Source organism: Emys orbicularis, chromosome 12 (assembly GCF_028017835.1).
Source record: "Emys orbicularis isolate rEmyOrb1 chromosome 12, rEmyOrb1.hap1, whole genome shotgun sequence".
In the NCBI taxonomy this organism is placed as follows: domain Eukaryota; kingdom Metazoa; phylum Chordata; order Testudines; family Emydidae; genus Emys; species Emys orbicularis.
Window position 1 is genome coordinate 21,301,909 of NC_088694.1, and position 13,910 is coordinate 21,315,818.

General features: G+C 45.5%; 1 protein-coding gene across 1 annotated transcript in view; it reads right to left on the reverse strand.

Moving 5' to 3' along the window:
* Positions 1-1,721: 1,721 nt before the first annotated feature.
* Positions 1,722-13,910, reverse strand: part of TOP1 (DNA topoisomerase I) — an 80,965-nt gene continuing 68,776 nt past the window's right edge. Inside the window, exons 14-21 of the mRNA XM_065414250.1 lie at positions 13,060-13,203; positions 11,203-11,388; positions 9,321-9,389; positions 7,646-7,760; positions 6,270-6,397; positions 4,518-4,612; positions 3,217-3,366; positions 1,722-1,824 (exon numbers count right to left, since the gene is read on the reverse strand). Coding sequence (XP_065270322.1) covers positions 1,722-1,824; positions 3,217-3,366; positions 4,518-4,612; positions 6,270-6,397; positions 7,646-7,760; positions 9,321-9,389; positions 11,203-11,388; positions 13,060-13,203 — 990 coding nt within the window. The remainder of the gene's footprint in view (positions 1,825-3,216; positions 3,367-4,517; positions 4,613-6,269; positions 6,398-7,645; positions 7,761-9,320; positions 9,390-11,202; positions 11,389-13,059; positions 13,204-13,910) is intronic.

Consider the following 13,910-nt stretch of genomic DNA (forward strand, 5'->3'; position numbering starts at 1 on the left):
AAGTTGATCTAAGATACGTCGACTTCAGCTACGCTATTCTCGTAGCTGAAGTTGCGTATCTTAGATCGATCCCCTCCCAGTGTAGACCAGGCCAAAGGGTGGGAAAGAAGTCAGAGGTACAGGTGAAGTGATTCACCCAATGGTTACACACTAGACCAGTGGCAGAGCTAGGACTACCCCACAATTCTCCTGACTCCCAGTCCAGTACACTGTCCAGTGACCATGTTATGGCAGCTTGCACATGTTGAGGAGGAGGGCTAGCAGGTTGCTTTGTCGCACCTAAGCCACACCCTTTTAGTGATGCTCTCACTCCTGGAGGCTGCTGTTGGCCCCGTGGGTAGTTGGACAGAACACCACACAAACACCAATGTTCGGTTAAGTTGTAGGAATTTATTTTAAATAACCTACAGTTGATTAAAAGGGAATTCATGATAAAAATAGAAGATACTTGTTGAGGAAAGACTGCGGGAAATGGTCTTCTCACACACACTAAGCTAACAATGCCTCTAAAACTAATGATTATAGCCAAAAAAAAAAAAAAAAAAAAAAAGGTTTCACATTAAAATTCTGCTTTTTTAATTTTTAAAATTTTTGTACACAATTACAAAAGAAAAAAATAAAAGCCCTAAAATCTTGATTATTTTTCCTTTTTTGGACCAATGCTCATTTCCCTCGAAATTTATTGACCTGTGAAACTTCTTTTTACACAATAAAATCTTTCAAGTAAAAGAGGGGAGGGGGGTTAAAAAAAGGGGGGAAAGCAAAGAAAACAGTCTGCCAAACCTAAAAAGTGGGTATTCTTGAAGTGTATAGAGTATGCTCAGAACAAAGGATGATGGGAAAATTGTTTGTCACTGATTTCATTTCTCCTCAAATTCCACACTCATCCCTCCCCCCCACACTCATCCGTCCCTCCCCATCTTCCCCCCAAAATCTACACGATCTTTAAGATCAAGAAGAAAAACGTTTAAATATTTAAAAATAATTAAAAGAAATAAAAATTCACATTTAAAAAAAGAACACTCAAGTCAGGAAGCATCTTCCCATCATGCTTTGCTTTGAACAGATGTGGTGGGTTGTTTTGCGTTTTTATTAAATTCATGTTCCAATGCCACGATTGTTTTGAGTAAAACTAACAAAAAATAAAATAAAATAAAAGCAGGTACCTCCATGACCATCGTGACAGCTGTGTCAGGTGCGTTGGGTTTTAAAATTTTGTTAAATTCCTGAAATGGGGCAGAGGGAGGGGCAGGGGTTTAAGGAGTCCATTTTCTATTAAAATATAGAAGTTATTGCAAAACCCTAACTGTAAAAACGCACCAATATAATTGGATTTTGTATACAGTAGCTAAAGATCCCCCAAGCTCTTCAGTGTAATGATGAATTTGCCTGGTGGAAGGTTGACAAATCCCCCATCCACTTGCCCTGCCTCGAGAGAAACAAAACAAAAACAAAAACAAAACAAAACCATACAGCTAGAATTTGGATCTCTGAAACATTTTTAAATAAGTTGTCCATAGGACAACTGGCTCAGCTCCTTTATAATATTTCCAGGTTTATCTTTTCTCAAAGATGTTGGTTTCTTTGTCTGATGCTCGCTTGCCCCTCCTTACCCCCTCCCCCACAATTAGGACAAGTAAGGCTCACAGTTTATCAATCTCCCTAAAACCAGGCTTCCCCCCCACCCCTTTTTCCATAAAATCCAGCTCATTAAAAACAGGTTAAAACTCATAATCGTCCTCTGCCATGTCAATTGCCCAGGCAAATTTCTCTCGTTGGGTTTTGTTATAAATCTTCTCTACAGGAATTCCCCACTTCTTACACCTGCAGAAGAGAAGGAGACAAAAAGTTAGTCACCCGGGCTCACAGACATGCTCTCTTAATAGGAACACCTGTCCGAGGATCATTATCCTTTTCGCTCCAATGCAACCTTTTTCCTGTTCTTTCCTGTGCCCCCCTACCCACTGGCTCACACAAAGCTGGTCCTCCCCCACAAGGTCGGATCCTCCCACCAGCCTTGACAACCCCTATTCACAATTCTTGACCAACTCAGCTTGCTGCTAGCTGTCCCTCTCCTTAATATTTGCATAGAGAGGCTAATCGGGGACAGGACTCCACTGTGCTTGGCATGATACACAAAAGGTATACAACACAGTGCTCGTGTCAAAGAACTTACAACCTGCTGCGCTTCCTTCCCAACCTCGCCCACTACCCAACCTGCTTGCTGCAGATTTACCTCCCTTCCCACAGTCCTCGAATCCTCCAACATGCCAAACTCAGGGGTGTGGGCACCCTTATCTGTCCCCATCACTGTGATCACAGGTCACGTTTGAGACGTTACTACACAACACCTTTCCGATGCCATGTGGCAGGACCTGCAGCTAGCAAGTCCAAGCTGTTTTAGTCACTCGGAGTGATTACTTTGGGATGGAGTTAACTCACAAGGATAACGTTCAAGTTGCAAACCATCCTGCAAGTGCCAGTAGCTAAGGAGAAGTTAGGATGGCTAACGGAGATCACAGGACAGGTGTATCTTTGCTAAGAACCATCCAGGCTGCTGAAGAGTTTTTCATCTTGTCTATATGCATGCAGTGAAAGCACAGTGGAAATCCCTTGGCACCAGCCACCTCTTCTCAAACAGAAGCCTTTGCCGTAGGAATTTCTAGTACTGTAGGCAATTTAAAAGGCTAAATTCACCACTGACTGCAGAATCCCCAACTCCTGTGTCTGACAGAGGTTAGGTTGAGACTGTCCACATCGAAAGCCGCTTCCCCCAAAAAACTGGCATGATTGCAGTGTCTGCTCAGAAGGGGCTCAGGTCTGAAATAATGAGTAGGATGGGGTGGCCAGCCAAGAGAAAAGAGATGTAATAGAAGAGCTGAGGGGGAGGGGAAGGAAGTGTTCACAGTATGCCTGTTTCTAACCTCTACAGATGCTAAATTAAGACACCAAAATGTAAGAGACAACAATGTAATGGTCACTGCCCTTTTGGTCCTAGAGATACTGCGGTTCCTGCTGGAAGGTGCTCTTAGAAAAAATAATGATTGAGGTTGGTCTAAAATACAAAAGATTCGGAGAGGCTGAGATTTCAGAGAGGGTCAAGCTACTGCCTGGAAATGGATTACTGGGCAGAGCTGTGCTAAAGCCTCCCACCACTCTGGGACAGTGGACACAGCACAGGGACAGGCAGGAATCCTTCCCCACATGGCAGCTTACCAGGCAACTGAGATCCTGGGATCCAGGTAGTTGAGTTTGGAGGTGCCCAAGGCAATTTGCTTGTTCTCCTCTCTGTCTGTGGCCTGAACCTCCAGCTTCATCAGCTGCTCCTCAATCCTCTGCACGGCTTTTTTCTTGCTCTCTACTGTCCTGTGGGTGGGGAAAGAATCAGAGAACTGTTCAGAAAGAGCTAGGCCTTCGTGGGGGTGCATTATTACCCTACCGGGATTCAAAGGGACCCTAGTAACTTGCACCTTTCCTGAAAAGGTCCAGTGCTTAGCAAATGATGCCAATCAGCACTGAGATGCAGCCATCTCCAAGGTGAAAGGTGACAACACTTTAAACAGTTCAATACACAAAATCAAGAATCTGGTATCAACTAAAGCTATTTGAAAACGTTTTAAGGAGGCAGAATGCAGTTCCCCAAGTTGGAATTTGTCCAGGACTCTAGAGGTAACATTCCTATTCCCGTATAAAAAGAAACCCTAGTTTAAAACCAGGCAGTCCACTCCTGCATGAAGTGGCGTGAGATCATCTATTAAGCACAAGAGTGCAGTATTCAGTCTGATCTGAAAGAGGGTCACTTTTCCTACTCTGTTTGTAGAGTCCCCCCCTTGGAAGTCTAATTACAAGTGTATGCTCCTATCTGGTTTTTGCATTCAGCACCCAACACTCTGCTCTGTAGTTTCTACTGGAGTAGACACGAAGATACCATCCATCTCCTACTCTGGGCACCAGAGGGAAAGCACATTGCTCGGCAAACTGCTTCCAGGGAGAGGGAGGTAGGTGGGTAGGGCCTGTTTGGCGGAGCAGAACAGAGAGAGGTTTGGACGAGTCATAATAAAATGATTTCTTCATAAGAGACTGAAAACTAACAGAGCGAAGACGGCCCACTAATAGGCTCAGAGGATGTGACCTGGGGATTCTGAGCAGTGTTCTGCACTCTCCTGTCACAGACTTGCTTTCAGTCTCTCACTAAACCATCAGCCACATGCTGAGCTCATGGGAGCATTGGAGGTGAGGGTATGTTGTGAAAAGCAGAGATCCATGCAGCTTGCTAGTGACCATGTAAGGAGTGACAATGACAGACTACATACTGCTCCTCAGCTAGGTGGCCATTTGCTAATGCAGGCCTGAAAGCGTGGGGGGTGGGGAACAAAAACTCAGAGGATCATGGATCTGGAGGGAAGGGGGGAGGTATTTGAAGCAGCACGGCTGCAGTAACAATCCTGTTTTGGGTTACCGCCCTGCGCTGCCGTGTGAGACCTTTTACAGCTTATCTGCACTGAAGCCAGACTTACTTTTTGGACTTTTCATCCCTCCGGACCTTGGCATCGGCTTTGGCGCTTTTCAGTTCTCTCCTGGCATCGGCTAACTGGTCCTTCTTGGCATCGATCTAGAAGAGGCAAAAACCCAGAGAGCAGGGTGGGAATTAGGAGTCACACCCACAAAGCGTGAATGACTACAGAAGAGGGGTTCGCTGACATCCAGGGGAACTGTACAAACCTCCTAGCAGATTCGCCACCTGTATCGAAGGGCCTGGGATTCAACTGGTGAAGTATAGGTCTGAGTAGGACACGAGCCTGGATCTAATCCATAGCAGAAGAGCCAGATGGGCCTTTAAATAAATCCTCATACACTGGGCCTACATTTTCAAAAGTGACTAGTGACTTAAGACACCGTAATGGTGTCTAATTTCCTATGTACTTGTGGCCTCTGACAATCAAGGTGAACACTGGAAAATGGAGTCACTCCAAATCACTAATCACTTTTGTAAAAATTAGGCCATTGGTATTTCAAATGTGCTGTGCACAGAGACCAGCTTGTGGATGGTGCAGAGGGGATCGTCTTTCTCATAGTAAGGGGTTCCTATGGCATTAGGAATGGACAGTTCCAACCAGAAGGTAGTAAGTAGGATAAAGCCTCTGGTTACTGCTCAGGAATTGGCATCTGAACAAGGGAACCGAGTGGAAGTACAGTAGGATTTGCCAAAGCAGAGGTAGCCAATAGCCCATTTAGTCAGTAAGCCTCTCTGAGTATGCTGGATGCAAACCAATAAAAATTCATCTAAATGTGCCATACAATCCCATGGAGGGAAATTTCCTGACCCAGGCTGGTGATCAGTTTATGCCCTGAAGCATAAAGATTCCATGCTCTTGTAATCTTCCAAAAAATATCAAGCACTGAATCTAGACAGTCAGTCTTAGCTTGAGATCTAGTAAGGTTTAAAGATTCCCAGCTCCTCAGTCCTTAACTGTTATTTTAAAACTCTCCACCTCCTCCCAAGGTAACAACTCAATTCAACTGTAAAAATCAGGGGTGGGGGCAGCCAGGTTAGGTGTTACAGAAGCAAGAGAACACCCCAGTGTAAAACAGAACACCTTATTGAGAGGGTTATTTTAAAGTCAGGCTGTGAACAGACCTAGCCAAATTTTGACCTCATGGCCTTCGGCAGAAACAATCTGTAAAGGAAGAGGTCGAGTTAGAGGAGTAGAGTGCACTGCGCACAAAAGCTGCATTGATACAAAGGTCTACCAGGCCACTCTGAAGGGAGCAGACACCCACTCTGGTTTCCTTTCAGGGCCACAAATCAGAGAAAAGGACTGTGGTTTTAAGTTAAGCTCTGTAGCGTGTCCTCAGCATGCGAATCAGACTTTGCTGAGGGAAAAATGACATCTTGCAAGAAAGATATTCTAGGAACCTTTTTGGCCTAGAAAGCCAGCTTATGCCCTCAGCACCTGACTGGTTGGCTAGGGGCAGAAAGTCAGCTAAGAAGGGGCAGAAAGTCAGCTAGCCCAGTGGAGAAGGGTGCTTGTGTCTCAGACGATCTGTCCTCAAGGTGGAAGATTTCCTTTTAAAACCAGAGGACTCGCCTTACAAGACAGAGTGGTTTCAGACCCAGCCACACTGGCACTCCGTAGGCAGAGGAAAGTGGACTCCCCTTTAGTGGAGTTTGATACACTGCAATTAGAAGCAAATGATGATATACCCACAACCAAAGGAAAAAAGTTATTTCTAGCTCTGTCTTTAATCTAAAGGAGACTAAAAATTACCTTGGTTTGTAGATTCATCATGGATTTCTCAAAAGTCTTTGGTGGCGCCCTCTGGTGGTTACACAGAATAGCAACAGCTCTATTGGCACGGTTATAGGAAAGGATCTTTGCTGGGATGTTATCATCCGCTGAAAAAGTTGAAAAGCAGGTGAAACAATTCTGAGAGGTTGAGCAGCCATGGACATGTGCCATTGCTTTTACTGATCCATATTCACTAATGAGGCTAAGTTAGTCTGCATTCATCTCTAGTATGCCAGCCTCTGCACTGCATTTAAATTCCAAACCCGAATTTTATCCTGGCACCAAGGAGTTAAAGATGCCATTTTCTTCTCTTTGTGTACTAGAGTCATGAGTAATTTCAGCAGATAAGAGCAACGCAAAGGCAACAATAGAGAGGGGCAGCATATCTAGCAGTCAGAGCAGGGTAAGTCAGGACTGTTCTTGATAGTACGTAACCTTGGGCCTGACACTTAACTGTGCAAAGCCACCATTTCCCCTTCTGTAGGAAGGACAATATCTCCCTGCCTTAGAAGGGGGGTTGGCTCATCCATGTTTTGTGCAGCATTTGGATGGATGGCGTTACACAAATGGCCAAGTACTAATGTTGCCCTGCATGTCTCAGATGCACAGAGGGAGGGATTTTCCAGGACACAGCCACTCTCCCTCTCTTCCCACCTCAAAGGGTCACTTCTAAAATTTTAAGTTTCTTAAGATAAAACGCCCATCAAGATAGTGGGGGGCAGGTCCTGGAGACCTAGCTGTGCTGGCTGCAGGACACCGGGGAATAAGGGATGAATACACCAAGATGGCTGTAGGCCAAGTCTGCATCACCCCAATCCTAGGGTCACTGGCCCATCCCCAGTGCAAGACAGTAGCCACAGGGCTGTTTTGGCAGCTGTGGATTGGCTAGAGGCTGCAGATCCCTCAACAAACTCTCCCACATCAGCCATGCCTCTTATGTTGAGGGCTGCAAGGGGAGTAGCATAGGTCTAGAATAGCCAACCCTATGCCACCTGGCATTTTAAGGGAATCCCTAGGAAGCCAGTAATGTCCTCTTTGAGGTTGCCTTGTGCCACTAGAGTGGGACAATACAGCCTTGTGAGGGACCAGAACATACTTTCCCAATAATCTAAACACTTCAAGGGAGGTCAAACTTTGGGCCTTAAGCCAAAGGAGGGGAGAGTTTTGGGGGAAAATCCTAAATCACGTTTCATCCTAAGTAACTTGTCCATCCCCTTCCTAGGGTTTTGGGCCTCGTTATCCAGCAAGACCACTTTGTACTCACTGAGGCACCTTGGGGATCCACCCCAAGGTATCACCACCACACAAATCATCACCACAAATGAGGCTAGGTGGTCCCAGACAATAGCACTTACGGGTAGTGAGTTCTTTTAGCTGCTGCTGTAGCGTGATGGAGGCATTGTAAGTACGGAATACCTTGGCTGTCAGGCCCTCCATGAGATCTTGAAGATGTTTATTTAAGATACTGGTCTAAGGGAGCAGAAAGAGTTAGAGGTTTCAGTCACTCCAGCATTAGGACTAGAATCCTTCTGAATATTTGCATCCTTGCTAGACTCACAGTCTTGCCATTGGACCAGAGGTTTAGCTGTGAATTTCTAGGTACACACACTATGATCCAGTCAAGGAGAATATGTAACCCATGCCTGGAACCTTTCTATGTCTTCCTTAGGCCAATATAGGAATAATGGAATATGTGGTAGCTACAACTATTGACAAAGTGAACAAGGGGCTGGGGTGGAACTGGGCTTTAGATCTGCATTGATGGAGACTAGGGAGGAGGAAGAACTAGCATCTGATGTGACCACTTGAATGAATGGCAAAGCAATTCTTCTTCCTTCACTGTTATACTTTTGGCCCCAATACGTGGGGGTGGGTCTGTCTCACCTCAGTAGGGGCCCTCAGCTCCTTCACAGTGTTCAAGTTGATCTGAATGTGTGTGTGTGTGGGGTGGGGTGGGGTGAGGGGGTTGGACAGCAAGGCTATCACCTCACACATCCCACGCCTCCTCCCCATGCTTAGGCTGCTGTTGCATAGCAACAAGCCCCTAGTCGGAGCAAGCCAGACTGCTTAAAGACTAAGGTTTTAGACCAGTCACTTAAATGTGCACATCCCTACTGGAGACAGATGGCTATTGCCTCTGTGCCAGTCTCTGCCTGGCCCACTGGAAAGAGACAGATGAAATCTAGGCCTTCTCTGCGGCAGTACGATTTGCTGCTGGCTGGCAAAAACAACAGAGCCATCGTACCATGTTCGTCTAATACAGGGGTGAGCAAACTTTTTGGCCTGAGGGCCACATTGGGGTTCCGAAACTGTATGGAGGGCCGGGTAGGGAAGGCTGTGCCTCCTCAAACAGCCTGGCCCCCGCCCCATATCTGCTCCCTCCCACTCCCCCCCCTTCAGAACTCCCAACCCATCCAACCCCTCCTGCTCCTTGTCCCCTGACTGCCCCCTCCCAGGACCCTAGCCCCTAACCGCCCCCCCTGGGACCCCACCCCCTATTCAACCCCCCCTGCTCCCTGTCCCCTGACTGCCCGACCCCTATCCACACCCCCGCCCCCTGACAGGCCCCCAGAACCTCTGCCCCATCCAACTGCCCCCTGCTCCCTGTCCCCTGCCTGCCCCCCGGGACCCCCTGCCTGTTATCCAACCCCCCGCTCCCTGCCCCTTTACCATGCCGCTCAGAGGACCAGGATTGGCAGCCGCGCCGCCCAGCCAGAGCCAGCCACGCTGCCGCGCAGTCTAGAGCACCAGGGCAGGCCGGCGGCGCTCGCAGCTGCGCTGCCTGGCAGGAGCTCGCAGCCCCGCTGCCCAGAGCACTAGCAGCTCGGCGAGCTGAGGCTGCGGGGAAGGGGGAACAGCAGGGGAGGGGCCGGGGGCTAGCCCTCACCGGCCGGGAGCTCAAGGGCCAGGCAGGACGGTCCTGCGGGCCGATGTGGCCTGCGGGCCGTAGTTTGCCCACCTCTGGGCTAACAGCATAGTAAGACTCACTAGGGTTAGATTAAGGAGCTCTGAAGAAGTATTGTTGCTTACATTGAGTCTGTCAAAGAGGTCATCCTCAGGCTGCTTGTTCTCCATGAACAGCTGAAGATTCTTAAAAACCTACAAGAAAGGAGAAGGAAAAAAAATACTTCACAAGGAGACTAGATGGCCCTGGGGTTTGGGAATGGGATAGAGAGCCTTTTGCTTCTGGGTTTCCAGTTCAACAGTGCCTGAAGGTCATTGCCTTCTAAAGGCTACCTGATGGTCCATGTGAGAAGAGCTAGATCCCATTCCAAGTGGACAGGTGTCCACATCCCAAGTCACCACTAGAACTTGTGCTAATAGTCTCCTCCCTGGCAGCAGAAGAGCCAAGGAGTGAATGGCCCATCTCACCCCTCTGAGGTGATCCCTCTAGGTCAGAGCTGAGAAAGACTCTACTACTATCATTGCTATTAATTGCCCTGGTTAAAAAGAGAGAGCCAAGCTGGCACTATTCCCTGGCAGAACAAGGTTACTCTCAGAGCATCCTTGCTACCCAATGTGCACTCTGATCCTTCTCCCATTGGGCAGAGTTGCCATCTCAGGCGCAATCCAGTGATGTAAACTGACTTGGCAGCCCTGATACAGCCACATCCCTTTGTTGCATTTGATGTTTCACACAACTACACCACAAGCAGTTCCACACAAAAACAATCAAGGCATCCTAGATTATGCAGACAGACCAGCTCTGAAATCACTTGAAAAATCAACTTCCAGGCTTTTCAGCAACACATTTTGATAACAAGACATCTAATACACAGAGATTTCTATTTCCATAATAATCAATTCCCCCAGTGCGAACTCTTAAAGAACATACCCCAAGAGGGACTAATGCCAATGAATTTAGTAACAGAAAAATAGATTTTTCTTTCTTAATCCCTGTGACCCCCTCATTTCTATAATAGTGATAGTTTGAAGAAAAAAAAGTCAACATTTACTGCTCTTTGCCATTCGTCACAGCATTACAGACACTGTATTTTACACACTGTGCTATGTGTATAGTTAGTGGGCCAGATTCCTCTCTCTTACACCACAGTAAATATAGCGTAAATAACTCCCTGGATTTTTGTAACGCCTCTGCTTATAGTGAGTGGATGGAAATTTATCTTGGAGCCAGCCAAGTAACAACAGAGATAGAACTGGTGGACTGAATATAAACAAAGCAAATAAATATTGCATGGAACAGAAAGGTCTCAGTCAGCAGGTATGTACTTTGTACAATAGTTCTTAGGTCAGGCATACTTCAGTGAAGCTGCTCCACTGATTTACACCAGAGTACCTGAGAACAGGGCCTAGCCCACTGAAGGCAAACATTCAGACATGAGCTTCAACAAAAGAAATCCCTTGTATAATATCCAGGCACACGTCCATGATACTTGATGTATAACTCCAAGTTTACTTACTGCTACACTAGTAACAGTGCAGCCAAGTACCTACCACCCTGTGCTCTTCATGCTGCTGGGGAGGTTTGGCTTTTGCACCTGTGGATATGACTGTGTCCCAAAGACGTGTATCACTGAGAAAAAAGCAGGATGCTAAGGCTACAGACTAACAACACGTCCACATAATGGCTTTAAAATAACCATTGCTGGTCACATGGATATGGCATGGACTAAATGGCCACCAGCTCAGAGCATGGAGACTTTAGAAAAGGAGAAACCTCAATAAAGGCCTCACAGTATGGTTACTTCACATCAGAACCAAGAAGGTGGCAGCCTTACTCCTCCAAAGCACCCACAGGAAGGGAAGGTCAGAAGATAAGCTAACTTATTTTCTGCCTTCACATTTGAATAAAACACAATGTACAGGAATCGCCACTTCTGGAGATTTTCCACCAGCCAGTTCCTCCTTTCCTTGTAACAGTGCACAGAGACAAGAATGGGAAACATCTCACCCTCTTCTCAACGGGGACTTTGTTGTAGTATCGAATGGAGTCTTTACCGAGGAAGTCAAATTCAACCATGTATTCCTGGCCATCCAACTCCGGATGCAAATTAATGTGTTCCACTCGGAGGGAGCAACAGCCAACGGTGTCCGCTGTCTCCCCTTCTTCCTTCTCATTACCAGCTCTCAGGGCAAGCTACAAATTGAACAAGAGAAGGGGAGGTGGGCAAATGGAATCAAAATAAGAGGTTTAGCATTTCAAACTGCTCTGGTAATTTATGGATTGTGGGGTCCTCTGGGAGTCTTGTCTGCCCAGTAACCAGGGTATTCCGATTTAGCATGGTACCATGTGCCTGATCCTTGAACAGAAGGGGAGCACGGACATTCAGAGAAGCTAAAAACAGGCAACTCTCAAAAGGAGAGGTTTGAAACTTAGATTACTGACATTAAAATATAAATAGCTGGAGTCACAATGAAGTGCAATGGAAGTTATATGGCTGGTGCCAAAAAGGGGAGAAGACATAAGATACATCAAAATCAGGATAAATAAAAAGTTGATTATTTTTTAAACTGGATTTTTCATTTAAATTAAAATATTTAAAAACAAACAAACTTGTTTACAATTAAATTTTACATTATGACAACCTACGTTAAGCCCTAGTTTACTGTAATTATTAAAATTATTTAAATAAAAAAGAAAGCTTGTGCCTTAGTTACTTTTGGTTTCATTTTAACTAGCAGTTGCAGAGAACATGTATTAATGTTCTTCATTTGCACTAGTTTATTCAAACGTGTGAGAAACTGACAGAGTTGACCAAACAGGAAAGCTTTTCCTCTTCCAATCTATGCATATAAACCAGGTGGGAGAGGATGAAATCTATTAATGCTAAAGACATGGGGCCAGATTTTTAAAGATATTTAGACACCCTAAGGATGTAGATAGGTTCCCAGTGGGATATTAAGAGCAAATAAGCAGAATCTTCATAAGTGTAGATTAAGCTATATGATTGCTTAAATAAATGTATATAGATACAGTGTATCCTCCTGATTGGCCAAAAGTACCACCACATTTAGAGGCTATATATAATTGCAAATAAACATGTTTTAATATTACCTACCAAGGAGAATGAACCTTTCTTTAGGAAAATAACTAAAAAGTACACATGCAATACAAGATTAAAAGCAATTATTTATATACAGTTTCCTGCTTGCTAATTTAAATCATGACTAAAATTACTGTGATTTAACTCCATCCACACGGATGAGTAATTAACTGGTCACAGAAGCCACACAGCAGTGCTGTCACTATTAGGGACACAGTTTTAAATAGTACAATTGCGTAAACATGGTGACCGACTACAGTTTTCTAAGTGTGGCAAGACCAATTAGCACAGTTCATGTCAGAGTCGTGAGGTTCATAACTAAGTGGTAATAAAAAGCAGAGCATTCCAGTAGGAGTTAGAAACCCCTGGAAGCCAAGGGCCATACACCCACCTGCAGAGCTCCCACTGATCCAACTGGGGGACTCTGAAATTAACCTAATTGTGATTTTTGTCTGAACAAAACAATATTGCCCAACGTAGCCAGGTTCAGTATGGCAATTTACTGATCTGGATTTCCAGTTAATTATGAGGAAGTGGAGACCACTGTCACTCCAGGAGGAGACCTCTGGGTACTTGGAGGACTGGATTTCTAATAGAATAACCAGTAGTTTCTCTCAAAGCCCTTCAACTCCCTTATTTAATTTGTGCAGCGTGTGAGCGTTTCTATCAAAATTTTATTTGGGCTTAGGGACAGGTGCCCACCAGCCCTGCATCTTTATTCAGAGTGAGGCAGGAAGAGGAAACTGCCAGAAATCAACCCTCACTTTATCAATGAAGTACAGTGCCACAGCTCTCTGTCGCACTTTCATCTCTTTGGACTTCCAGTCTTCTCGATATTGATTCCGTATCTTATCCACACACTTCTTTAACCTCCGAGCTGTCTCATATTTCTGCCAGTCCTTCTCACCCTGCAGAAACAGTCACAAGAAAGTCAACACACCTGAAAGTGAGCCGCAGAAGCAGAGAGAGTTCCTGCTCAAGCCTATGTGCACAAAATCACTGGGAATTCATTGCTCAAAGTTCTGCCTGAACTAAGTTCACATGCAGCTGCACATAGTTCAGTGGCCATGACATCAAGTGCCTGCACAGAAGTCAGAAATCAGATGAGAGAGGTACTTGGTCTTCCAGGCCCCTCAATGTACAAAGGTACCCCCTACTCTATTAAGGAAATTGCTATTTTCTTAGCGGTCCCCTTCTCACTATTAGAGACCCACTCAGTAAAGCCATAAAGACAGCAGAGTGAACTCATTTAAAAAAAGCTTTGAATGGCACATTAGAGGTGTGTGATGATACGGTTACTATAGGTCATCAGAAATGATGTCCCACCACACACTCAGGACAAGACTCTTATTTTCGCTCCAGGGGAGCCACCCAGTAAGTGTAGTGTCTCTCTTAAAAACAGGCAATTTTCCTACTGAGAAGGCCTTCCCAAAAATCTGTCCTACTAAAAACGGAAATCCAACTACTTTCAAAGTGTCATCATTTGTTTTTACATGATTTGACAATTACCAGTTATCCGTGCTCACAGCGGGGTCTGTTCTTCTCAGAACATCACCTCCTCCTCCATCTTGCAGTGAAGTAACATAGCTGGATTTATGCCTTTAGACGGACACCC